The following is a 23,594-nucleotide window of genomic DNA, read 5'->3' as shown; positions in this document are numbered from 1 at the left end:
AATGCTTGCTATATTACTTCTCTAACTCGGAGAAAAAGGACGTAAATGTAATATTGTCTACCTTACAATTTTTTTCTAGCTTGCATTGGCTAATTAGCCTCACAGTGGTTTTTAGACATACATTTTTGAACTTCATTCCTCATTTGTCTTTGCTCCAGGCCTGCTCAGGCCCTGGTGCAAGCCTCAGACCTCGGCTGCGGGCTTGGGGCCCGGGTGAGTTGTAGCAGCAATTTCATTTTTTTGAGTTGTTGGAGCCTTGTGATCAGCTCTGGGGTCCCCAGCACAAGGACACGGACCTATTAGAGCAAGTCCAGAGGAGGCCACAAAGATGATCAAGGGGCTGGAGCACTTCTGTGAAGGCAAGCTGAGGGAGCTGGGAGAAGAGAAGGCGGCTCAGGGGCAGACCTTACAGCAGCCTTCCAGTACCTAAAGGGGCTGCAGGACAGCTGGGGAGGGACTCTTTTTCAGCAGGTGTGGTGATAGGACAAGGGCAAATGGCCTTAAACTAAAAGAGTTGGTTTCCATTAGATAATGAGAAAATTCTTCACCGTGAGCGTAGTGAGGCACTGGCCCAGGCTGTCCAGAGAAGCTGTGGATGTCCCACCCCTGGAAGTGCTCAAGGCCAGGGTGGATGCAGCTTTGAGCAACCTCGATGTTGTTGCCCATGGCAGAGCCCCCAGCCCATGCTGCACACCCCGTGTCCCTCCCAGATGCTGCTCCTGGACCCTCAGCACCAGGTGGGCCTGCAGCAGCCTCTCCTGCTGTCCCTGCAGCCTTCCCAGGCTGCTGCCTGCCTGCAGGGGCCCTCCTTGCTCTGGGATGGTTTTGTGCCCATTTTATGGAGTGCAGCAGGATCCCCTGGAGGTCTGGCAGAGAGGAGATGAGTGTGGTGCTGCCGTGGGGCTTAGCAGGCAGCGGGACAGTTTGTTCTTTCTTGCAGAGTAAACCCTGGCCAGTGCCTCACCCTGGGGAGCAAGGGACCCCGAGTCCACTCCAGTGCTCCATGGCCCCTGCCCAGTGCTCCCACCCATGAGCTCCCAGCACAGAGCAGGATTGTGACTCTCCGGGAGCCCACGGGGTCTGCCCAGCTCATGGGGGAACAGCGCAGCGCCCTGATAAAGGTAACGTGCTCCAGGCAGGGCTGGGCCCACACATCCCTGAGAGCAACCTGCTCCCGGAGCAGGAACTGGAAACGCAGGGGCTGGGTGAACGGTGAACAGCCCACTGCAGGAGAGGGTCACGTGCGAGACAGCTGAGGGACTGGAAGGTGCACAAATCCATGGGCCCTGGTGAGGTACATCCCTGGGTCACGAGGGATTTGGCAGATGTAGTTGCTGAGCCACTGTCCCTCATATTTGGAAAATCATGGCACTGACAGTTCCCACTGACTCAGATCATGCCTGACAAATCTGGTGGCCTTCTATGATGGGGCTACAGCCTTGGTGGATAGGGGAAGATCTGACATCATCTACCTGGATTTGTGCAAAGCATTTGACACTGTTCTGTACAGCATACTTGTCTACAACTTGGGGAGCCATGGATTTGATGGATGGACCACTCGGTGGGTAAGGAACTGGCTGGATGGTCGCACTAAAAGGGTTGTGGGCAACTGCTCCATGTCCCGGTGTAGATCAGTAACAAGTGGTGCTCCTCAGGGGTCAGTTCTGGGACCAGCACTATTTAACATCTTTGTTGGTGACACAGACAGTGAAACTGAGTGCACCCTCAGCAGGTTTGCACATGACACCAAGCTGTGTCATGCGGTCAGCATGCCAGAGGGAAGGGATGGGTGACACCCAGGGGACATGGGCAGGCCTGAGAGGTGGGCCTGTGTGAACCTCATGGGGTTCAGCAAGGCCAAGTGCAAGGGGCAATCCCAGACATGGATCCCAGGCTGTGCAATGAGGGGATAGAGAGCAGCCCTGCAGAGGACATGGTGGATGCAAAACTTGACATGAGTCAGCAACGTGTGCCTGCAGCCCAGGCGGCCAGCCATGTCCTGGGCTGCACAAAAAGTGTGGCCAGCAGTGCAGGGAGATTCTTTCCCTTTGCTCTGCTCTTGTGAGACCTTACCTGGAGCCCTGTGTTCAGCTGGGGGGCCCCCAGCACAGGAAGGACATCATAGACCTAGTTGATTAAGTCCAGCAGAGGCCACAAAGATGCTCAGAGGGCTGCTCAAAGGCTGGAACACCTCTCATGTGAAGACAGGCTGAGGGAGTTGGGGTTGTTCAGCTTGGAGAAAACTCCAGGGAGACCTCACAGAGGCCTTCTAGTACCTAAAGGGGGCTACAGGAAAACTCTTTGTCAGGGAATGCAGTGAGAGGACAAAGGGGAATGAAGATAGGTGGAAATTCTTTGTTGTGAGGGTGGTGAGGCCCTGGCCCAGGCTGCCCAGAGGAGCTGTGGGTGCCCCATCCCTGGCAGTGCCCAAGGCCAGGTTGGATGGGGCTGTGGGCAGCCTGGGCTGCTGGGAGGGGTCCCTGCCCATGGCAGGGGATTGGAATTGGTCTCTAAGGTCCTTTCCAGTCCAAGCCACTCTGTGATTCTATGCCAGAGGGCCCTGGGTTGGCTCCAGAAAGGCAGTGCCACCCATGGGGTCATAAAGCGCCTCCAACCTCTCAGAAGTGGTGCAGGACCTGCTGCACCCCCCGCCCCCCCCCCCCCAGCAGTGCCTGTGGGGCAGCCAGGGATCTGTCCGTCTGTCCTGCCCCACTGCCTGACCCCATTCCTACAGCGCCCAGGCATGCCCCCACAGCAGGTACCTGTGGAAATGCTGACAGGGGCCCAGCTATGCACCCCCACCTCCACCCCCAGTGCACACACAACCAGCAGCAAGGAAACGTATTTAGTTATTCTTTTATTTATAAAGAAATCAACATAAAATAAGTGCAGAGGAAAGCACTGGCTGACCCCGCATGGGGACCTGTCAGCAGCGGGCCAGCGGGATCAGAATCGGATACAAACGAGGGGCATCCCAGGGCCAGTGCTGGGAGTGACGGGGCTCCGTGAGGTGACCAGAGTCCCACCTCCCTCTGAAGACACTGGTGCAGGAGCAGGGAGTGCAGCAGAGACCTTGCTGTACAACAAAAAGCCTTTTTATTACTTTAGGGCTTGCGGCTTATTTTTTTTTTTTTTTTTGCAACTTTCCCCTTAGGGGTAAACCTGACCCAGTGCAAGAGACTGGAGAAGAGACTGGCTTGCCACGGGGACCCTTCCTGCTGCTGCCCAGGGCCCTCGAGGGTTGCAGGGAAGGGTTTGTGAGACGTTCTCTGGATGAAAAGAGGGTGACCTAACGGCAGGAGAAGTGCTTGCAATGGAGATCCCCATCCCCCCTTTGGTCATTGCAGGAAGGAAGCGCGTGTGTGCCGGCTGCACGGCAGCGCTCCCCGGTCAGCCCTGCCCCAGGGCAGGAGATGCAGCAGGGACCCAGCAGCCCTGGGCCTGGCTCCCAGGGGATGCAGCTTTGGAACAAGCGGGCGGCCGCCGCTTGGGTACTTCTCCTGCAGCTGCAGTAACGCATCTGGGACAGAGGATTACCACTCAAGTGCCATCAAAAATAAATACATTAGACTGTCTGAAACAAACAGGTGCCCCTGGGCAGGGCAAAACCCTCACAGGAAAAGCAACGCAAGGGCTGGTCACCAGACCGGGATCCTCTGCCTTGCCAGACCCGACAGCCTCTCGCCAATGCCGAGCTGGGACGGAGCGAGACACAAGAGGACCAGGAGGGTCCCTGGGAAGACGAACCTTTGCACCTCTGACTAAACCAAGAGCTGCAAGTTCAACAACAGGTACAAAAAACATTTTAAACAGAAAACTCCTTATTAAAAAAAAAAAAAAGAGAAGAGAAAGAAAAGCGGGAGAGAAGGATCAGTCGAGTCCTACAGCATCCAGCCAGCCTTCAATGCTGACCCAGATGTGTCCTTGCCACGGGTATGCCAGACCCAGACACACTCCTTGGCTCTCCCGTGGCTCACTCCATCTCCTTGGCCACACGGCGTCCCCAGCTTCCCCAGTCAGAAATAAATACGAAGGCCTTCCTCACCAGCCTGGCGGCCCCAGCACATGGAAGGCCAGGAGGGGAGGGGCAGGCAGTGCTTGGGCCGTGAGGGTGCCCCGGAGGGGGCAGATGGGCTCTTGTGGAAGACGGGGAGCGGGGTGGTTGCTGCTCTAAGCCAGCCGCCATGCTATGAGGGCCGAGTGCGGTCGCAGGTGCTGTCCCTCTCACAGGCTGCCCACGGGGGCACAGCAAAGCGCAAAGCGTCCGAGGGGGCTGGGCACCGCGGGCCGCCCAGGGCAGGCGAGGCCGGGAGAACAGGGCCGGATGGGTGCTCCTGCAGCACAGCGAGAGGGAGAGGAGCCAGCACAAGCCCTGTCCTGAGGTCTCTGCCACTGCTCCTGCCCAGAGCAGCTCCTCAGTCCCAGGGCGGTGGGACTGGGAGCCTGCAGAGTGGCACCAGCTCGGTGCTCGGACGTCCACGACGTGCTGGGTGCGGAGCCCAGGGCCAGCCGCATGCCGGCCTCCTTGCCACGGCCTGCAGGGCGTGGCTGCCGGGGGCAGGGGCGGACGGCTGGTCCCTGCAGCAGGTTGGGGTCGGAGAGGCGTCCGTCGGCAGCGTGGATGGGTGTGTGTGCATGCGTACCTGTCTGCAGGTGAGTGCGGGTGTGGGTGGCCAGGAGCAGAGCTTCCAGGATCTGTCCTGCCAAGCGTCCTCTCAGAACTTGCCTTGCTTTAGCTTGTCAATGTGGTAGGTTAGCTTTAGGGCTGGCCCCAGCTTCAGACCCATGTACTTCATCATCATGTCGCTCCGCAGCAAGAGCAGCGCTTTCCCGTCGATCTCCTGCAAGGAGGAGAAACAGCACCTGTCAGAGCCCTGTTCAGCCCTCCAGCCTCCCAGTATCCCAGCTGCCCAGGGAAACTCACAAAGCAATGGACAAGCGAGGAGTGCCTTCTGGCTCTGGCTGCTGCTGGCACCTCAGGACAGGCAGGATTTTGTTCTCATGGCTCATTCACGTTTGCGTTCGCCAAGCGTGAACTGTTGCTCAAGCAGGCCAGCAAGCTGTACTGCCAGCAGGTCCCTGCCCAAACCCTGCCTGTTAGCCAGGCTGTGCCCACAACACTGACGGCTGAAACAGCACAGCACATCGTTCAACAGCAAAGGAGGCGGCTTGTATGTAGCCTCTGCATCCTGGTGTGGGCATCCTGCCCCCAGCCCTGCCTGCGGCACAGGGGACACGGCCAGGATGCCACATGGTGGTGGCACACCCGCTGGACCCATGCTGTGGGGCAGCGAACACACAGGAGCTGTGCTGAGCTGGTGGTCAGAACCCCCTGAGCGGAGCGGCGATGCTTGGGAGCAGCCTCTCACTCAAGGGCATTGCTGCCTTGGTGCAGGGAAAACGTCCTGGGAAAGGATGTGCCCTGAGAGCCATCCTACTGCCACGCACGCAACACACTGCAAACTAGACTTCATCATGTGAAAAATGGCCATGGTGAAGTCAAGGCTGGAGAAACGAGGCAAGAGACAGAAATCTGTAAACCCAAAGAGAAGGCCACAATGTGCAAAGTTGTCTGGAGTCTCTAAACAAATGCCCTGCAGCTGGCAGGGAAGTGGAGCATCTCACCTCCAGAAGGCCTGGTCTCAGCAGCATGGCTTACAGAAGTACTTCCTGCCTCACAGCAGAGCCAGACATGCCCCTCGCAGAGGCTCAAGAGGGAAGGGATCATGAAGCTTGAAGAAACTGAGGAGCAGCTTTGCACTTAGCGTCTGCTAGCAGATGTTTTTCAGGCTGTCATCCCTTGCAGCACTCTTTTCCTTGGCCCAGAGCTTTGCAGTGGACAAGTTGCCATGAAGAAAATGTTTACTACTGCATTTACTTTTAGTAAATATCACAGCCTCTGACAATAGAAAACTCTGTCCTGTGTTGACACTCAGCTAGGTCTCACATCTAGCAAGATCTCCAGTACTGTAATTGCATAATTAAAATATTTTTCAATTACTGGTGATTCTAAAATAGAACTCATTAAGGAAAAAAAAAAAAAAGAGCAAAGAGCGCGTGTCTCAGCCTAGCACATGCCACACTTGCCTCTCCTCCTGCCTGGGGAAGGGCTCTGTACAGCCCCAGCTTGCAAAATCCCCACAGACCTGCATGGAGGTCCAACTCCAGATGCACCACGAACACAGACGTGAGCACGCTCAGCACAGAGAGCCACGCTCGGGAGACACCAAGCGTGGGCTCCCCTTCCTTCAATGAGCCCTGAAGCAGCGAGGGGGGGAGATGCTTCCCCTGGCTGGCACATGAGCTGCACCGCCTCCAGCTCACAGCAAGGACTTCCTCCCACTGCTTTTCTGACTTCATAGGCACTACCAGGTAGTGGACTGAAGGAAAAGGTAGAGGACAGATGAACTGGCAGGAACCAAGACATGAAGGTGACAAAATTTTTGTAGATTTCTTTGTACAAATTCCATGCTGTATATCTGCAGCTATTTTGCGCTTAAAGGTATGAACAAAAATCAGAACCTTAGAAGACCCCTTTTTATTGGAGTCTAACTGCAATTCACAGAGTGAATTCCACTTGGAACACGTTTCTTGCCAGAAGAAATTTGCTATGAAGTGAATTTTAGGATTCCAGGATGAAGAGTTTTGTGTGTTTTTGGTGCTACAGTTCAAATCCAGCTCCAAGATGAGCTCTCTGCATGCACAAAGGCAGCATCACTGCAGCTTTAACCGGGCTGAGATGTCTTCCCCTCCGCAATTTCTGAGTGAGAAGATCCCAAGCCCAGACGTGATTCAAGTAGGATTTATAAGATATTTTCCTCAGCACAAAACTAGTGTGAAGTGCTGCTGTTCTGACTCTCACAGACCTTCCTCATCAGGAATATGTTCCCCACCCATATATAATACACACATACACACATGTGCATACACACACACACACAGACATACTTACATGTTTTCGAAAGAGGTCAGCGTGGGGTCCCAGCTGTGGATCTGCTTCTCGAATGAACTGCATCACCTCCTCCACTGTCCAGGACGAGGGGTCTCGGCTGTTCAGCCGCGAGACATCCCGAGATCCAAGGTATCTGTCTGAACCTGGGGGTGTAATTTGTGAGACAGCAGCAGTTACTCCAAGTGTGACCACAGCAGCGTTGCAGCAGACATTCACCCTAAGCTACCATTCAGTCTCCTCTTTCAAAGCACTGGCAGAGACAACGTGAAGGGCACAACCACACCATACTTGAGAGAGTCCTGAGGCACAGGGCTAGCACCAAAGGACTTTCTCTCTCCTTATGCCTTACTTCTGGGGCAGCCTTCTATATCTAGCCCTGTTACTCACCCTAAAACTCCACTTCTCATTGCCCTTGTCCTTCAGATGAGGCTTGCTCCACATTCCCACTCTTCTTTGCCAAGCTGCTGTTTCCCTGCTTTGCAGACAATTCTCCACTCCCACTCCTCTCCCCGAGCACTGCTCCTGCCCTCCCCAACTGCCCAAAACACCACCTTTAGCAGTTGTAACACGGCAAAGTTACTCTACATTTTCATCGGCTGCATTTTCTGTTGGACTGAGCCCACGTTCAGAATTCTGTTGCCTTGAAACACTGCCTGAGCTAACACAATCCTGCTCTCAAAGCTCTGGCCTGGCACAGCCAGTTGTTTCAACTCTCGTGCCTGTATGCACAGATGGGGGGGAAGCAGACAGATCGAGGCATCAGCAGCCTGAGCTTTTTAGAATCTATTACTGACACCATGCACACGAAATTACAACTTTTTCTTGCAAACACCTGGATTTGATATGTGGTTTACTGCAATTAACAGCTCTCCTGACGCTATTCCTCTACACAAGCACCGTTTGTGCATCCACCCATCCTCCTGGCCACCCCCGCCAGCTCCCACCCTAACCAGACAGTTCCCATCGCACCAACCGCTCCCCAGCCATCCTCGCTGACACCCAATTACCGCTCTGAAAACCCCTGCCCATGCTCACAAATTCATCTCCTGCCTGCTCCTCCCTGCCCACTGCCTTCCATGTCCCAGCTGGTCACCAAGCCAGAGCTGACCCTGCGAGCACCTCCTGGCCGTATTTCCACCCACCCATCTGCCATGTCTCTAGAACTACTGTTAAACCTAACAGACTACCTGTTTAACAGTGTAGAGGCCAGTCTCTGGTACTTGCTGAAGTTAGAAAGATGTAACTGGAGTTAGAAAAGCCCTTTATTGCCAAATTTACAATCGGAGGGCTGGCTTCTTAACTCTCTTACCCCCAGAGCTAAGCCTACGCAAGGCAGAGGTACTGCCCTGAGTGAGGCTAGAGGGTTGGTGCAGGTGCCTGTATCCTTGCAGGCGATAGTCTCTGGAGCTCCTGCTGTGGCTGGATGAATTGACAGAGTTCAAGGCAGAGTCCATGGGGTCCAGGCGAGGCTCCAAGGGCCCTGGGAGGCCATCTCCCAGAACAAAGGTTTCACCTGGAACGCACCAAGCTGCAATCAGTGCACATGAATGCCACGCAGCCCCACGTCACGGCTCAAGAGCAGTGAGCAGAGCCGCGGCAAGGCAGCACCGTGCAGGGTGCACACGCGGCTGCAGGAGCAGGTGTCACACCGCTGCACTGAGGGGCTCCTCCAAAGTACCCAAACTGCAATATGCACGGCTAAAGCACTGCGGCCTGGTGTTTGCCTGGCAAGTTCCAGTCCAACCAGGGAGCAGCGATAATGGTTAATACCCAGATTTGAGCAACAGCTACTCTGCTAATGCCACCACCAGCTCCAGGTTGCATTCCTGCAGCCTCTTACTGCTTCCACAACTGCTTTGAGCTGGGAGAGGAAGCTCCCTGCATTTCAGACTCAAGGCCCACACATCATGGGCATCAGTGTGCAAGGGAACGGCCTGGGCCATTGGGACTGTGGGGGTATTTAGCCAGACTCATGCCTTGGAGTGGACAGCAGCACACACAGAGCAGGAGGGAGCAGCAGGCTCCTCTGAGCAGCTCACCTGCCCCATCACGGCAAGCAGTAGCATGGGGCAGCACCCAAAATTGGGGTGCTGGGGATCAGCTGTGCACCCCTCCTGCCTTGCTGCTGGGCCCTTCAGTGCACAATGAAGCTGGTGACCAGCACCCTTCGCTGCGGCAGGACAGAAGGCTCTCCCCAGGCAGGGGTCCAACTGCCTGCTTAGACTCCTCACCAGCCCTTCCAGGGTGGGGAATGGAGAAAGCTGCCCTGGATGATGTTCCACTGAGATCTGCGTACCAGCAAGTGAACCTCTGGGCAAGATTTCCCTTTGCTGTTATACTGGGATGGTTACATACTAGGACCATGTGTTTGTAGGTTTTACTATGGCACTGTGGCACAATGCAACCTAATCTCAGTCCAGGTGGAGCTGGTGCTTTATGAATCATCCTCAAATACTTGGGTTCTTTATCACGAAATACCTGGCAAGTTTGCACAGCTGGAGAGGAAAGTGTCTCCTACAAGGAGTGGTGCCTGTGTACATGTACTCCTCTGGGCTGTGCCACTGTGCCTGGCTGGAAACTGCAGCACCTCCACCAGCACCCACCCGAACGCTGCAGCAAGCTGCAAGGAGGGGGAAGCCTTGGGAGCTGCTCCAGCAGTAGAAAATCCAGCACAATTGGTGCTGAAGTGGGATGGTGGTGCGGGTGCTGAGCTGGTGTCACAGCCCATGAGACCCAAAAGTTCTGCCCAGGCATTTCTGCTAGGCTGACGCTTTTATGCTCCAGAGAAGGGAGATGCAGCTTGCCTGAGCCCAAACCCGAGTGCTCCAGAGGCTGGGCCCTGCCAACCTTCTCCTGGAAGCAACTTATTTTCTTTGGTTCCTATGAACTACAAGGCTATTCTGTGAAGTAGGATCCTCTGTTTTTGGTGCTGTTGCTGTCTGTATTTGAGCAGAGAACCCAGGGGCAAGCTCAGCTGGGGGTGGGCAGACCACAGCTTGCCAGGCAGCACCTCATTATGTTGTAAGATACAAACACCCCTTTTTGCCTGGCTGCTCAGCAGTCCAGTGAAGCAGGTGTGAGCTTATCACCTTCATAAATGCAATGCTCCATCTTGTGAGTTTTGCTACTCTGCATTTGAGGCACTTCTGCATTTATTTGCTCTTAGGCCACTGTGATGTTCTTAGAAACCAACAGCACGGCCTTAGGGAGCAGAACCAGTGCTCATGTAAAGACTGATACTCTCTGGGTGATGTTTGCTGGCTGGCGTGCCAGCAGTTTCCCATGTGGGTAGATGTGTTTTCACTTGCTCTCTGTGAATCAGACAAGGGGTTCTGATTCATGACTGTTCCTGAATAACTCTGCACTCCTCCGTCACTCCTGTTCCACACTGCTTTTCCACCACCTCATTTCAGCACAAAACTGGGTGCAAACCCAGCACTGAGCTGGCTGCCTGCTCCCAAGGCAGACTGAGACTCCCTGTCCTGAGCCCAGACATACAGTGGATACAATTTGCACCACTGGCTCTTCATAGGAGCTCCTTCGCAGAAGCTACCTTGGGTTTCCTCTCCAAGATCAGGACAGTTTTTCTTAAAACACACATCACTTCCCATTTCATACACACTTCTTGGAACATCTGTGCAAAGGGTGACGTCTGACTCCTGGAATGTGCGGTGGCGTGAGAGCAGCTGGGGGGTACAGCCTGCCGCACCGCTCTGCGTGCCTTGTGGCAGGACAGGGGCAGGCGCGGCAGAGATATGGCACAGGCAGGGGTCTGTGCAGCTCAGCTCCAGCCTCCAGGGAAACATGACTCCCTCTGCGAGTGACGCACAGCCTCGGCTTGCCAGGAAGCCCCAGATGTGCTGGGTCAGGCAGAAGTGCGTGTCCAACTGCTAATGACGACACCGAAGCTCATGCAGAGGGATGTTTGTCAGCAGAATTTCAGAGCTCGGCTGGAGAAGGCTGCAGCTTGGGAGGCTGGAAGACCACATGCATAGGTTCGTGTCGGTGCAACACTAAGGATCCAGAACTCACCCTCGGAACATATTTGACTCAACAATTAACACGCTGTCACTATTCTGATGTGAATGCTCTGTGATGCGTTCTTCAAATATGTGATCATGTTCTCACACGTGCTCATGATCAAACATCCGAAGAAGAGCATGCAGCCACACAACTTGGGAGCACTGCTTTTTTGCCTAGAATTAAAGCTGCACACTCATCCTCAGGTTCCCTGTCTCAGGGTTGGTGAGTGCTTGGTTGTGCTGTAAATACTGCAGCAGAGCTGGAGGCTTCTTGGTAGGGTCAGTGCAAGAGAGGTCTTGAACTTTCTTAAAAATACAAACACACAGGGAGCTGCTTACACAAATGATACCGTCAGAGAGGGGAGAGGGAAACAAAGCAAAGGGAAAATTTTGACTAGCTCTGTGATTCAGCTACAGCAGAAGACAACATGCTTCTGCAGGTGGCAGCGCACAGACTGCTTTCAGGCACACACACTATCCAGAATCCTTCTGCCCTTGATAACTAGTTTTTGGAGGGAGGAGGAGGTGGTTAATTCTTAGGCAGATTTTCTTATATGAACTGCTAGTTTTAAATACAGGCTTGCTTTTGGAGCATTGTAGAAAAACATGCCACAATTAGTGGTGGAGAGGCAGGGAGCAGATAATTAAAGTTTAATTAAACAAATAATGCTATAGATTCAAGAGTGCAGTTTTACTGCTAAAACACAGAGTTTGGCCACAAGCACAAATCTGATTTGCACAACTACTAAACACCCACTGTTTCCAACAAATGATAGTCTTTCAAAAGGGGGTCCCCACTGTGCTGGAACTGCAGCTTTTTAGCAAAAAGCTACATTAATGGCACTGAGTGTAAGAAGAAAAACAATATATGAAGAGATCCCCTTCTTGTCTTTCTGCCTTCCTGCCAAGGGCACAATGAATGGAGACTTCCCCCTGCTACTCACTGCTGTCAGTTTGGCAAACTGGAAATAGCTCAGGTGCTGCAGTGTGCCACACCAAGAGCAGACACCTCCTCGCTCAGGAAATACACCTATCTGAGTACTTCGGGCTCAAGTTCTTAAAAAACATCCTCTGAAATGCAAGTATCCCTGCTTCTGCTTAAATTTCATAGTGGATGAGGTGGAACGGGCCATTAGTTGATTGCCTGCAGGATAAAATTGAATTTCTCAAAGGGATTTAGAATTGTACCTTGTTTCTCTCTGCCCTGTATATCTCTGGCTTGAACCAAGAATGGACCAAGACCAAGTTTCTGTAGGAAGTTCACAAACCACGAGAATCACCACCTTCACGTGAAGGCACACAGTCCGCACACTTGTCTCTACTTTTACAGAAGAGGCTGTAATAATCTGGGCATCTAGATGGCAAGCCACATTCAAAGGCCAAAAGATACCTGAATACACTCTGAAGCAGACTGAGATTCAACCTTCCAGACAACCTAACTAGGTTCCTACTCAGAATTACTTGTTACAAAATCCCTTTGACTGACTATACAGAGAGTCTGCGATACCACCTAAGCAAGGCACCTTAATTTTAGAGCCCCCCCAAGAACAGCAAGGCACTGCCCAGACAGTAGGAGCTGACGCGCTTTGCTAATGGTTACCTGTGTGCAGTGGCTGATGGATTAGAGGACATCAAGAAGAATGTGTACCAAGAGGTGATAGAGGGATTGCGTTCTAGGGAACAACTTTCAACTTGTCAGTATACATGGGACAGTCCCACAGTCACCTTGTTCTTCACATCAGCTATGTGACAAATCAGCAGTTTTGATCGATTTAGGTACTAAGGCCATTCGAACCTGTTCATCACAGGGTGCAAGTTCAGATCAGCTGTGACTGGAAGAGCACAGAGCATGGTGAGGCATGAAGACTAAGCTGCACCAGAGTGCACAGGAGGCTGCTGACTCTCAAATCTGGGATCAACAGCCCAAGCCCAGCAAACTCAGCAACAACTGCGGAAACAGTGACTCTAGCGGGACAGCAACAGAGCACGAAGCAACTGAACTAAGAGCCCAGCTAACAGACTCCAGCAGTTTTTCAAGAACTTATTACAAAGAACTGAGACTAACCACTTGACAGATTTTGCCATCAATTAAAGGGCTTTAGGAAAGCTGTACCTCCACTCTGCATTATGGAGCATTTATAGTTCAGAACAAAAGGGAAGGTGGAAGCATATTTACTGAGGACTCCTCAGGCTCACAGTCCTCCAGCTACCCAGACCCACTGGAAGCCCACGACCTGCACATGCAAGTGAAACCTATGGACCACGTACCAAAGAGGTTGTTTCTGCAATTACTTTTGAGAACGTGGCAGAGCACATCTGCATCAGTTATTTGGCTGATGGTGCAGGCAGCAGCAGTGCTGCAGGAGGTTTGGTTTAGCTGGTGAAGCACACGGTAGTGAAACATGCCGTGTTGTTTAGTGAGGGTTGTGAGGAACACGATGGGATCCTGGGAAAGGGCACTAGCTCCCAGCCAGACAGCTGCACATCAGCATCTGTAGAAAACACTGCAGCAAGCCATCATGGAAAAAAATCAGGGGGAGATTGAAGCAACTGGACAGTTTTATGACCTTTAATACCATATATAGCAATGGAAGCTAAAATATAGGTAATTAAACCCCAGGTTTTATGGTATTAGCTGATTGCTATCAGGGTTAGAAGGAATTCTGCCTGCATTCCACGTCTTGCACAACTGCTTGGGCTACCTGCCTCAGTGTACAACAGTTTCTTCTTCTCTCTGAAACACCAAGCACCGACCCATGACAAAAGAGACAAAGCAAAGCAGACTTCCTAAGCCCACAGCTTGGGCTGGCATTGCAGTGAGGTTCTGCTGCATCTGTTACAAGTTGCTATAAACAGCCAGCTTTGGGAAGAGACACTGTGCTCACCTTCCAAAGGGTGACGGTCATTCTTTGGTAACTTGGGGGAGAGAGGAGCACTGTATGGAGGGGAATCTTGGGAATATCGCTTTGTACCCCGGCCTGGTCCCTGCAGAGTGCCGTCTAACGAACTGCTTCTGTCTAGGAAAAGAGAACAAGCCCTATTTAGGAGTGGAGATTTTCTGGGAAATTCAGCCCTGCCAGAGTCACTTGCGACTCTTGTGCACCGCCAGTCTGGTAACAGCCTGCTGAAACTGCAACCCAGCTACAGCTGTCAGCGCTTACCGTTTCGTACTTTGCTTTGTGAGTTTCACAGAGAAAAAGGGTGGGGATGAACCTAACAAGGATCTATAGCCATTTTTTGCCATGCTTCACCCCACATGGCACCTTTGATCAGCTTCATTTAATTTTTTCTCCTTCTGGCTCATCTCCCACATTATTCCTCCTCCACCCCAGTCTCCTCACCTTTTGGGCACTTGCAGCCCTCAGACAATTTGCAGACACTCTATGCCACAGGCACCATTTGATAAAACTGTACTTGAATTTTCAGTCTTTCCCTGAACGGCACCCCCAGCGTCACAGCTGTCCCTGCCACTCTTCTACCCCAGCGGTGGGGTTACAGGGCACCAAGTCGCAGCCACCCGGCACCGCAGGCACCGGGCCAGGCCGTGAGGCATCCCTCACAGATGGAAAATGCTGAGCACACAACGTCACTGCACGGATGGACACAGAGAATGGGACTGCTCACACGGACAGGACAGCAGCAACGACAGCGGCACGGCTGGTGGCAACCTTGCCCCGTGCGGGCACAGTGTGGGGTACAGCCAGCACGAGGCGATGCGTGCCAGCCTGCAGCGGGGACCCTGCACCAAGGGGTGAAATGCTGGGAGATGAATGCCAGGAGCCAGATGAGAGCCTGCAGCAGCTCGAGCCACTGGTGTGGGATGGGAGGGGACTGGAGGGGTGACAAATACGGCGAGGAGTGGGTAGGACCAGACACCAACGGAGATGTGTCACACCAAACGAAGACACAAAGGAAAGGATGGGTAGGAAGCACCAGGCAGTCACAGCTTAGTTGGCTAACGAGAAACATGAAGGTAGATAAAAGCACTTGTTTTATCAAAATCCTTTTGGGAAAGGAAAGAAGCTGCTTTTACTGAGGCCCCTGGACTCCCTACAACTATGGTCAAAAACCACCAAGATATTATTAGAAAGATTAGCACTGTCCTCAGGACAGTTCCCCATAAGAAACATTCACTGCCCAGACAGAGATGAGAAACAAATGCTCTTAGTAATGTCTTTGGATATTTTAAAATGTAGAATAGGATGCATTTCTTCACCAAACAGTCACAGAACCACAACAAAAGGTGATTTTTTTAAAGGTTTTATCTTTTATCTTTTTTTTTTGGGGGGGGGGGGGGGCAGGTATTTTTTAAAATTTTTGATTGTAAAAGTAATACAAACACACAGAAGGTCAGGTTGTTGAAAATAATCCAGGGAATTAGAAAGTAAGTCAATGCAAATTAAAGGAAGGATAAACCAAAGCAGGTCTGCAGTCAGGGTTTCTCAGTTTAAATGGCCGTTTTTAAGAAAATACGGAAATAGATATGCACACACAGCTGCATGCTGTGGATCATCAGGAGAAAAAGAAAATGCCCTTAGTTCAAAGGACGCCTTAAACCTCTTGAATGTGTATTATCAGTGAGGGAAAGAGCTGGCAGGAAAGGACCCCACATCTAACTGGAGAGGGATCACTTAGAGAAGGATGCTGAGAACATGCAGATCATTTACAGGAAATGAAAGGGACCTGCTCAGCCAGGAGATGTACGCCTCAGAGGACAGCACGTACAGGGACGATGTGAACTTTGAACTCTGTCTTCTGACAACGCAAAGGAAAAGACAGCACTATGTCCTCCACTGCAAAAGTAACAAGTGTGTGGGTACAGAGCTAGAGGATGTCATGCAGAAAGGTAAAGACTGGGAAAAAAGCTTGTCCTTGTCTGCAAATTATGGATCAGCTTTGGGGAATATTTCACCTCCCTAACTTGGAAAGTTGACCATGCCAGCATTTGTGCTGCTAGGAGGGGCTCTGTTGCAGTCAGGCTCTGCTCAGCTCGTCCCATCAAAGTGGCCCCTTCAGGACACTGTAACTTGCCCTGGCTGCACTGCTGCTTCCTCCCTGTCTGCAGAGCATGGCTACGCAACGAGCCTCAGTGGAGATGTGCTTGGGACATCCACCTGAATCCAGACATACCAAAGCCACCTTCTGCTTTGCTTCCAATTGCAGCAATGTTGAACACTGGGACAAAGCCCAAAGGCTAACAGAAATGGGACAGGAATGAAAACACACACCATTGACTAAGAAGGAAAAATCAAATAACCAAATTTACTCAAGCTGGGGGGGGGGGGCATAAGGGTGCAGGAGGAAGCAGAAATAAAACAAGCGAGAAGGTGCATGGGTCTGCATCAGTGGGTCTGCAGCAGTGACTTCAAACAAAACTCAGTGATGGACTGCTCAGCAGGACTGGAAATACAGCGCTAGCATTTAAAAAGGAAGGGGAAAAACAATATAGGCAACTGAATGCTTATGTATGACCTCAGCAGTACTGCAAGGCTTCTCAGAGGTTCAGAAGGGAGGGTAAGTATAACATTGCACTTACACACAGCACATACAGCAGTAGGCACTCATCAGAGGTGACTAACCCAACAGCTTCTGTATCATTGAAAAATATCTCATTTATCAGACAACGGAAGCATGGTCAATCTCATTTACCTAGAATTCAGCAAGGCATTGGTCATAGAAGACCAACATTCAATATTTTATAGTAGCTTTGGCACAGATCTTAGAAATTCGCTGATGAAATCTGCTGATGTCTTCCTAAGTTGGGCCAGACAAGACAGTATTTGATTAGAGAAAAAAATATAAAGAACAGAGTACCAGACAGGAGGTAAGTTCAGATGCAAAACGCAGATATGTATGTGACACATTAACCTGCAAGCTGTGAACTTGCAGCTGACAATGACGGATGGGAAGAACAGGGTACATGACCAGCATGGGACACCTGTCACCTGCTACAAGGACTCAGCAATGAAAAGTGGCTTCTTGTGAAGACGGTGGTGCCAGTGCTGTGGCACCAGGCCCTCACCAGATCTTCCCCAGAGTGCTGGGTAGCACCCTGGTCACCTCACTGAAGTCTGACCCCAAGCAACACTACGTGAGGAGAGCAGAGAGCGTTTCTTACTAGCACAGATGGAAGGCGAGCTCCCCTGCAGGATACAACTGCTTTCTAACGGCCTCCAGAAGGAGGGGAACTAAGTTAAGCTAAAAGACGATGTTAAGACGAGACGATACAGTTACCAAGTAGCCCAAGAATAAATTTGGACTAGAAACTAATTCCCAACTAATTAAAAACAGAGCTCCAGAGTTAATCGAAGCAATGCTGTGGTGTCCATAATAACAGGATCCCAACTCAGTGGTTCAGAGGGTTCATCCCGTCCATGTTTTCGGATAGCTCCAGATCAGACCTATCTGCTCACAGTATTTCCCAGCCCACTTCTATTCCTATCAACAATAATCAACTTTCCATTTTCTTGCAAATCCACAGTTTCCTGATGTGTAACTCGATCCATTCCTGCTGCCTTCTGTGGCTAGGACCTACAGAGACTGCGTGCCACGTCGCAACTCCATGGCAACACAGCCTGACCTACAGCTGCTGCAGGCTTCTTCTGCCCCAAGCACAGCCACGAGCCCCCCCAGCACACCGACGGTGGTGCTCGTGTCACGGTTAAGGGCATTTGTTCTGGGAACTGAGACCAGTTCCCACCAGTGACTGTTTTCTGGAAGAACTGGCCTTCTCAGGCACGTGAGTGCCTGAGCCACACAGGAAACAAAGCAAGACACACGGAGCTGGAGGTGAGTCCACGGCAGCCTTCTCACTCGGTTTCATTTAAGCAAATATAAAACCACATCCTCATTCTTCCATGACCAGCACTAAGCTCTAAACGTTATTGGTACTGTTTTTTTGCCCTCACCAGAAATCACTGTAATGCACAGATGTTTATCATCTTTCAGGCGCTTAAGAGAGATGTTAGATCCCTGAGACATCACTGTGAACTAGAGGACTAGGGGTTATCACCTCTCTAGACTGTGGTTAATCTTTAATCCCTGCAAACACTCTAACAAAGAGCTCCCAGTGGGCAGATCTCAGGACTGTGCCACGTTTGGTGCTTGCCTGTGCTTCCCCCGCTTTTCCTCCTACCTTCCTGCCCTGCCAGGCAGCCCTGCCCTTGGTGCAAGACACCCGTGACATCCCACATCAGCTACGAGCCCCATGCGGGCTACAGGACCCTCTCCACCCTCACCTGCTGCCATGCCCAGACACAGGACCCTCTTCCTCACATTCTGGCTTTGCTCTATTTCATGATGAGAAGGTAGATCCACACAGAAACATGGAAACATTTCTTCTAATTGGGGGTCAGCTAGAGCGGTAACCTCTAGTTCCAGCAACTAGTCCAGCCGCTCCACTACCTGCCACAGCAGCCAACCAGCCTCCTACAGCTCTCCTTACACCACAGCAAGAATCCCTGCTCCTGGCCCTGCACAGCTCCAACTTGCAGGCAGCCGCTCAGCGCCAGAGGAAGCTGAGGACACTCACCTGAGACCCTCATGCTCTTAGCACTGTTGCCATTCCCCTCCCCAGACACATGTGCTTTGAACACCAGCCTGGCCATGCCTCCCAGCTGGTTTCACCATCCTCACTGATGGCTCCTGGAAGCACAGGAGTGAGAGGGCAGCAGGAGAGAGCAGAGAGGCAGGGGAGCAGAGCACAGAGAGCAGAGCACAATGCACGAAGCACTAAAGCACCAGGTGCCTAAGCCTCACACTTTTCAATCTTCCCTTAAGTAGTTTTTCCTAAGACCTTATCCTTTTCCATTAGAAATTCTTCTTGCTCTTTATGTAAGAGCCATAATTATCCAAAGGATTAACTCTGAAAGACCTCAAATGGTACAACAGTTATTCACTGGCTTGGAGAGTGAAGGATGCGTAACAGGAAAGCAGATCAGCACGAGACATTTGTCAACCATGTACCGAGGGTGTAGATAGCATCTATCCTCTTCACGAGCAGAGCTCCTACAGGATTAGCTCCCCCAGAGCCCCACAGCCAGCCCTGGGAGGCAGCTGTCGCCCCGGGGTTGCTGCCACCACATAGCACCTGTAGGGAAAACTACTGCTTTTCTTGTTTCCCAGTGCTTTCATTTAAAAGCAGTTTTGCAGCCTGATGATTTGCATCGTGGCATGAGCTATCTTGCCAGGGGTGTGCTGCTTCAACGCAGTGGAGCATTAGCCTCGCCAACAAAAACAAAGCCACCTTTGCCTCGGATAGCTGCAGCGTGTTTCCATCCCTGAGCAGGCTGAGCTTCCGCTGAGGGCTGGACTGCTGGCAGCAGATTCGTAGCCACGCTGGAAACTGCTCAGGTAGGATTTAATTAAATTCCTAATTACAGTTTACCTACTACTTGTTATCACTCTTCCATTTCTTATGCAAAGGCTTTCACTAATTCCTAGCTGGATGAAGTCACTCTAATCAGATTACAGGAAGCGGGAAGGACCGGGGGACGAGGAGAGGAGGGAAGACAGGGAGACAGCACGGATGAACGGAAACCTACAGGCAGAGATGGAAATCGGACTGACAGGCAGAAAATAAGGCAACTTGAATGCTAAGCGAAAAAGAGCCCTGTGGGCATGTGAATGACACTGCTGCGATGCGATGAACCCTGCAGAGAGGGCTCGGAAACACGCTCCTGCCTCCTGAGTTAATGATAAAATCTGGGTTAAGGCGCGGAGTACCTGGGGTCCCTACAGTGCCGCCCCCGCCCCAACTCCTACCTGGTAGATACCTGTCGTGGTCGTACTCGTGTGAGCGCTGCATGTGGCTGTTCTGAGTGAAAGGCTGGTTCCCAAAGAGGTTGTCACTGCGGAGATTGTGGCAGAGCTTCTCCAGGAAGCGGAGGACGTAGGTGATACTGTTTACTGCTGGCAGGTTCAGAGTGTGCTGTTCCCGATCAAACACAGCTGGAGACAGAAACAAACAGAGCCCAACACGTAAACCCCCAGCAAAGGCAGGAGACTACGCCCAGGGCTGCACAGCCAGCTTCTGTATCTCAGCATCACTGGTCTAGACTAGAGCAAACAAAAGCCACTGCCTTCCGCTGGCTGGGCGCTGGCGAGCTCGCCTCCCTGGGACAGGCTAAAACCAGCCTGCTGCACCCGCTGTCAGGACCAGGCTGCACGGCTGCGAAGCCGCGGTACCAGGAGCAGAAAGGTGCTCAAGGAGGGGCCTGCACTCCCGCCATCCGGGTCAGCCGGGGCTTAAGAGTAAAACTAAAACTCGGGGGTAGGGGAAGAGAAGCTTCGCGGTACCGCTTTTCCTTCCACTAGGAGTTGTGCAAGGCCCCCCGTTCCGTCCCCTGCTGGGGTCCAGGCAGTGCCGGAGGTGACGCACAGCGCTCCCCAGGCTCGCAGCAGCAGCTGGGCCTGGAGGACAAGCTACTGCTCTGCTCTGCATCAGCCGCTAGCTGTTGCTTCACTGACACAGATGTCTGGCAAGAAAGAGAAGACAGAAATCTTCTGTCTGCCCCTGGCCCATGACTGTACCAAGCTTCAGGAGAGACATCTTCCAGTGACTGAATTCTTGCAATGACATCTCTGAAGGCAAAGTGCTGCAGGCCAGTTCTCACCTGAGATGACCTCTCCCCCGTGGCCTTGTTTTAAGAAGGAGAAGACAGTTTTCTGATGATAAGCGCAATCAATGCAGGCCTGCACTGCTTGCTGCAGGACAACAGAAGCTCGAGCTGGTCCAAAATGATCCGGCAGCTGCTGAACTTTCTTCTTGTCTAGGTGGGGCCCAGTGCTGCCGTTCTTGTTCAAGTAAATGCAAACTGCCAAGATGAGAAACGTGTTTGCCATTAACCCACTCAAGAAATCAAGAAACAGATGCCTAAAATCCAGCCTGAGGGATAGAGATGCCCAAGTTTTAAGACTGTAAAATCACTCACAAAGTGTGAGCGAATCCATCACCTGCCTGCCTGCAACCTAACGACAGAGACACTTTTAGGGGGGAATCACCTCTCACACCTTCCTGCCTCATCATGCTCACCTTTCACACTGCTGCTATTACACCTATGCTTTCCCCAGTGCTCAGGCTCCCAAAGGCAGGCTGCAGTGTGGTTCCTGGGCCAGAAAGGTAAAGTGGCTGAGATGTTCAAAGGAAATGAAGGAATGCAGCCCCAACTCCGGGGGGAAACTGGGTTCTTTGGGTTCCTCTGAAAATTGCGTTCTGGGGAAACAGAGGGCTCTACCCATATCCAGTGTCTGAACATATAAAACCCATCTTTGCATTAGACTTTCCTGCCCAGGTTCACCTTTGGCTGTATCTCAGTCGTAGCAGAGCACATGCTTTGCACTGGCTGCTTCTATTCCTCCCCTTCTCTCTCTTGTCCCTGCTTGTCTGGCTGAAGCTGAACAGCCCATGGCCACTGCTGCTCAGCAGGAGCTGTTCTGCACCTTGCTCTCTTCAGCAGCTGTGCCTGGCACAGTTTTGGAGAGCCCATACTATGAACTCCTGAGTGCAGCTGCTCACAGTACTGCCTCTAGGCTGTATGGGCCACACGAAGTGCACTTTGAGGGCTTTGGAGTCACTAACATGCAGGTGACAACTCAGGGAAAGGGAACTCTGCATTTGTCAGATGGACTTGCAATCCTCCTATGGCTTCATATTTCCAGTATGGATAAATGAACAGCTGGTCTGAGCTCACGTGCCTCTTTTCCTCCTGACACACTCTGAGTTAGGCCAGCCTTTGTTTGTGGAATCTTAAGGTTTGCTGGTTTGTGTGTTTGTGAAGAAATGGGAGTGCTGTGGCGTGCCACCTCCTGACTGCTGCAGCTCCTAACTGTGCAATCTTTTCGAGGATGCAGTTCGAGACCCTTACCTGTGGGAGCCTGCATGGCAGAGCTGGGGATTGTAGCAGCGTCCTGGGGCACAGTGCTTGTGTCTGGTTCTGGGGTACTGGTTGTTGGAGAGGTGGGTGCTGGGTTCAGCAATGTCCTAGGTTTCCTCTGCAGAAAAAGATGAGGATATTTCTCCTTTTATCCCTGCTCTCCTATACCACCCATGATCACTACACTCTCTTCTCTGCATCCAACAAACAAGGCACTGTGGAACATGACATACTTCTGATGGCGATGACAGGAAGTTTCAAGAACCTACTTAATCAATATGTGCACATTCTAGAAACCACGATCCTCGAAAAAATAACAAGCCTGAGATCCGCCACCTCTGCTTGACTTGACTCTGCTTGACTAGCTACACATGATGGACAGAAGAGCTTATTCCACCATTTGGCCAACCTGTCATGATCATAGCATTTGCCGTGCTACTTCACAGCTAATGCAGTTCCAAAGACACGGTTTCTTGATGGAAATGATCTTTAGGACACAGACATTCTCTACAACTCTGAGGCTGGACTCGGAGGGATATTCCCAGCCCCACACACCCCTCTGGTCTCCTACTTGCTGCAGTCACACAGCCAGAGGCTGAGACAAACGTGCACAAATACACGCATGCACCATCCCATGGCAGAACTTGCAGCACCTGCTTTTCACCCGCCTGCATCAGCATCAGCTTTTACCTTACTGCCAGGCTTTGGGCCTCTCTTTCTGGGGAATTTCAAAGGCTCCACTGACTTGGAGGGTGTAGGCATGGGGTGATGGATTAGCGCTTTGGTCGTTCGACCACGCTTCTTCCCTGTTTTGCGACGCCTTTGCCCTTGTTGATGCCCCAAAACAGTCTTTGTGCTACTGTGCATGCTAGGTTTCTCCGAGTTTACTTCGGAGGCAGGTAAAGGGCTCTTTGGAATCACAACTGAAATAAAAAGAGAAAAAGCAAATATAATTAAATCAGGCGAGAATGAAAACAAGAGCAGCCTCCATCTTTAAACAGTGTCATATGGAAAAACCTGGAGTAGTCACAGTCCCCTGAGTGGAGGCTACTGCTCTCCATGCCAGAGTAAAAACCAAATGCACTGATCCGGGGTTCAGCACCTGAGCTGTGGGGCGCTGTGGCTTAGCCTGGGCAGGCTGAGCTCTGGAAGGATCGCACTTCCAGCCATACCTTCTTCCTGAAAACAACTGGCACTTACAGCTCTTCCATCTGCAAGTGGAGACCTGCCAGAGATCAGGTAAGATGCTCTGAAAGCATTCCTAGGGGAAGGATCAGTCAAGACCTGCCTGACAGTACAGAGCCAGGGCTGTGCTGGAAATCCCCTTTCTCGAGAGGCTGAGGTCAGATTTGCTCTGTCCCTAAATTACCAGTGAACAGCAGGGGAAGGCACCACTATGTCCTTGATTCCTGCAAGGACGACTGCTCCCAGCCCAAAGCAACAGCTCCTATCTCAGTTACTTCAGCTCCTCTCATGTACTGCCAGAGGTGAGAGATGAGACAGTATCTGGCTGCAGACAGCACATGGTCCGATCCTTCTTAACTTCTCAAGCTTTCCACGACAAAACCAGGTTTTTCTGGAGTATTTCCCCCAAATCCCCTGCATTTGGTCATTCATCTTTCCCAAGCCCCACTAAAGGCTGGAGATGAGCTGGCCCAGTTCAGCAGACCAATGCCTCTTTAAACTTCTGCTACAAGAAAACAACACAGCCCTCCTATATTTTGAAAACTGCACGGCGACATTTAT

The 23,594-nt window shown here is 51.8% G+C and overlaps 1 protein-coding gene across 8 annotated transcripts in view; it reads right to left on the bottom strand.

Moving 5' to 3' along the window:
* Nucleotides 1-2,839: 2,839 nt before the first annotated feature.
* Nucleotides 2,840-23,594, bottom strand: part of SCMH1 (Scm polycomb group protein homolog 1) — a 70,188-nt gene continuing 49,433 nt past the window's right edge. For 3 of the 8 annotated variants that reach the window (XM_082777523.1, XM_082777526.1, XM_082777524.1), the window contains 8 exons: nucleotides 22,539-22,771; nucleotides 21,840-21,966; nucleotides 20,589-20,789; nucleotides 19,738-19,923; nucleotides 13,860-13,991; nucleotides 8,262-8,465; nucleotides 6,953-7,095; nucleotides 2,840-4,841 (listed from right to left, as the gene is read on the bottom strand). In XM_082777523.1, the coding sequence (XP_082633649.1) occupies nucleotides 4,716-4,841; nucleotides 6,953-7,095; nucleotides 8,262-8,465; nucleotides 13,860-13,991; nucleotides 19,738-19,923; nucleotides 20,589-20,789; nucleotides 21,840-21,966; nucleotides 22,539-22,771 (1,352 nt within the window). In that variant the 3' untranslated portion in view covers nucleotides 2,840-4,715. Of the gene's footprint in view, nucleotides 4,842-6,952; nucleotides 7,096-8,139; nucleotides 8,466-13,859; nucleotides 13,992-19,737; nucleotides 19,924-20,588; nucleotides 20,790-21,839; nucleotides 21,967-22,538; nucleotides 22,772-23,594 lie in introns of those variants that run through there. The other 5 variants (XM_082777527.1, XM_082777525.1, XR_014318950.1 and 2 more) reach the window with 5 other exon arrangements.

Source organism: Aythya marila (assembly GCF_965140915.1).
Source record: "Aythya marila genome assembly, chromosome: 22".
NCBI classification, from domain to species: domain Eukaryota; kingdom Metazoa; phylum Chordata; class Aves; order Anseriformes; family Anatidae; genus Aythya; species Aythya marila.
This window is presented reverse-complemented; position numbering and strand designations above follow the sequence as displayed.